The sequence below is a fragment of the Microtus ochrogaster genome, chromosome 4, assembly GCF_000317375.1.
Source record: "Microtus ochrogaster isolate Prairie Vole_2 chromosome 4, MicOch1.0, whole genome shotgun sequence".
Lineage (NCBI taxonomy): Eukaryota > Metazoa > Chordata > Mammalia > Rodentia > Cricetidae > Microtus > Microtus ochrogaster.
In genome coordinates, this window is record NC_022011.1 from 37847583 (window position 1) to 37850840 (window position 3258).

At 43.3% G+C, this 3258-nt stretch overlaps 1 protein-coding gene across 8 annotated transcripts in view; it reads left to right on the top strand.

The window, feature by feature from the left end:
- Rabgap1 (RAB GTPase activating protein 1) overlaps window positions 1-3258 on the top strand; it is a 158793-nt gene that overhangs the window by 150661 nt on the left and 4874 nt on the right. For all 8 annotated transcript variants that reach the window (XM_026777425.1, XM_026777415.1, XM_026777419.1 and 5 more), the window contains one exon: window positions 2605-2709. In XM_026777425.1, coding sequence (XP_026633226.1) covers window positions 2605-2709 — 105 coding nt within the window. The remainder of the gene's footprint in view (window positions 1-2604; window positions 2710-3258) is intronic.

Below are 3258 nucleotides of genomic sequence, written 5' to 3' on the forward strand. Positions count from 1 at the left end.
GGGGGGGGGGGGGGTGTTTTTATATTTCTTTTGCATTTTTCACACACTATTGTATCTCAGAATGAAGACCATTTAATTTCATGTTCTTCTGTCTTTTCTTCTGCTTTCCATACTTGCTAAGGACTTTGGAGCAGTACTGGGTATCATTTTGCGGTTAGTTTTGGGGGTCATTTTGAGGAGCGGAGATACTTTTACTCTGTTCTCTGCTCAGTTTTGTCACGACTCTGTTGAATTTTGCCACATGATTTTCTTGTTTCTGTTATAATGGCTAGATTTATTTTCTTAGTTTGGTTAATCCATTACACTATAATGTAAACTAACTTTACATTCCTATGGTAAGTCCCAGTAGAGTTTCATCCTTGGTTTATAATAGTAAGAATTGAACCAGGGCTTTATACCTGTCAGGCCAGCACTCTACCCTGAGCTGCTGCTCAGCTCTTGTTTCTTATTCTGAGACAAGGGCCTTACTAAACTGCCCAAGTGAGCCTTGAACTTGTAATCTAGTAAACTCGGTTGTAAGGCTTACAACTTGGAAATTGTGAGCTGACTAGCCTGGAGTTCGGGTAGTTCCCATGCTTCTGTTCCCCAAAATGTTGGGATTAGAGGTGTGTACTGCTTAGCTGCTCTTCATTTTTATGTTGTGCTTTAAGCACCTTGTCCTTGGTGACCAAGCCTGTGGATCTGACTGCTGGTGTTTATGTATCTATAGCAGTGTTCCTTTTGCACCAATATTGGGTTGTGCCTGCCCACCCCATGTGATTATATTAGTAAGGGTGGTCTTTCCAAAAGCCAACTTTTGTTTTACTACAGTATTTGTTTTGTTCTGTTTGTTTTGTTCAAAATCTCTATTTTGTGGAGATTTAATCTGCACATTTTCTACTGTCTTAAGATTTTAAAATTTACTGCAAACCTTCTTAAAAATCATCATTTAAAATTGTGAAACTCTGGGTGAGCACTGTTTTTGTAAAAACTTAGCTATGCACCTACTTTACTTCCAACTTAACGGAGTTTTATGAGGGAGGGGGAGCATCTGCATGTATTTCCATTATGTTTCCTTCTTTAAAGTCTATGTGTGCTGCCGGGCAGTTATCTTTTTCGTCCTCTTTGTTATATCCAGACAGGAGTAAGTTTTCTATCCCACTTGCTTTTTCTCTCTTTTGCTGCATCCTTTGTTTAATTAGGTATTTTCTTGGTCTTCTATCACCTTATAGACCATTGTGACCTCTCTCTCCCACTACTTCTGCACCTCAACCACCCGGGACACATAACCTTTCAGACATTCATCCCCTGGCCTCCGACAGAGCCCCAAATATATGAGAATGTACATGATTTCTTCTTACCCAGATGTTGTCCAGTTTTCTGATTGCAGAGGAAGAGTCATTGTGGTTCTGTTCACCCTCCATGACCCAAAGTAGAAGCTGGGATTTATATATATATTATCCCCAGATGTTCTCATCTCAGCTGCTTATGTAAATAGAGTAACTAAAAGTGGGGTTCCATCAGAAGACTGGCTGGGGCAGTCAGCCTCAGCACACCTTCCCATCAACACAGTGCTGAGAGTCAGCTAGAGTGGTGGAATAGGTGCTGTGGAGAGTCCATCACCAACCACCTTGCTCCTGTGAAAGCAAACCTAGAGCTGGATCAGCTCTTCCCCTGGCTGACCCATGCTTGGAGTCAGCTCCATTAAGTCACCTCCTCTATGGCAGTGATAATGGGTGCAGGAAAGAGTGTCAACAAGCTGTGTTCTCCTTACTGTCTCCTTGTGGCCTGCTGTCTTCATTTTGCTTGTGACTGCCTCTTGGGTTTGCAATAGAGGAGAAAGTAGTGAATGATCTCAAAAAGGACACCACTCACCTTTATTTGTGCCAGCACAGTCTTGTCTGCAGGTGATCAACAGTCAGCTGAGTGTGCTTGTGTCATGCCTGTCTCAGTCCCCCAAGAGTGTAATCAACACTGTTTAATGTCAGAGAAGCCTGGGAAAGTTGTCTAGGAAGGGACAGAGAAGACCATCCCTCACTTCCTTGATTGCTGTCCAGCATGACAGACACTCTTTGGTTATCTGTGACAGGTCAGAGTCAGGGACCACAGGGTTCTTTCCCTGAGATTCAGATCTCCACTCAACAGACATCTGTGTGTGCTAGCAAAGACTATGATAGCACATGGCCATTTAAAATTACACAAAGTACCTGAAGAAAGCAGCCTTCTCTATTGAATAACTTTAGCAAGAACACATGCAAGACTATTTGGATGCACAAAAGAAATGAGAAAACTCTTTTTAAAATTTACAGCTACCGTTCCAGTGTTACCTCTAAAGCCTAGGCACTGTACTGACTGTTATGCTGGAGAGCCTGGACCTTAGAAAGGTTCTCCGTAACTTACTCATTCAAGTGTCAAGTCACCCAGCTGCGAGATTTGAGACAAGTCAAAAGCTCAGCCCCTGACCACTGCCCTGCACTATCACACACTTCAGGTAGTCTATGTATGACCTTGGGCATACCATTCCTGTCTGGGTTTGCTTTCCTAATTTCTTAAAATGGGATCATACCCTTCCAAGTTCCAAGCTCTTAGTGAATGCATGGTGATGCCATCTCGTCAATGTTTCAGGCAGAGGAAAAGGCAGATGCACTGAATAAGGAGTTGCTGATGACCAAACAGAAGCTGATTGATGCAGAAGACGAGAAGAGGCGGTTAGAAGAGGAGTCTGCACAGGTGAGGGGATCCTGCCCCCATCCCTGACACCTGAATTTTGCAAATACTGGTGGGTTCAGCTGGAACCCCCTCAGCACTGGAGAACCCGGACAGTGGGTCCTTGGATACCTACCTCTATCATAGAATACACGAAGAGCTGAGGGTACCATGGGACCCAAAATGAGGTCCCACCTCCTCCCTCTGCACTCTTGCAGGACCCTTCACAGCTGCTATCTCAGGCAGGACTGGCCAGGGTGAGCCTGTCTAAGCTCATCTTGTGTAACACTGCTCTCTCATCCTGGGCTTTTCCATCTGTGTCTCTTTTCCAGCACTGTCTCTTGTACAGTGCTGAACTGACTTGTGCAGAAGCCCTGTTGGAACTGACCACCAGCATTTTTTGAAGTGTTACTTTTTTCTTTCTATTGTCTTTTTTTTAAATTTATTTATTTATTAAAGATTTCCATCTAATCACAAAACATTCAGGAATTATGGGACACAATAAAAAGACCAAACCTAAGAATACTAGGAATAGAAGAAGGAGAAGAGTCACAGCTCAAAGGCCCAGAAAAT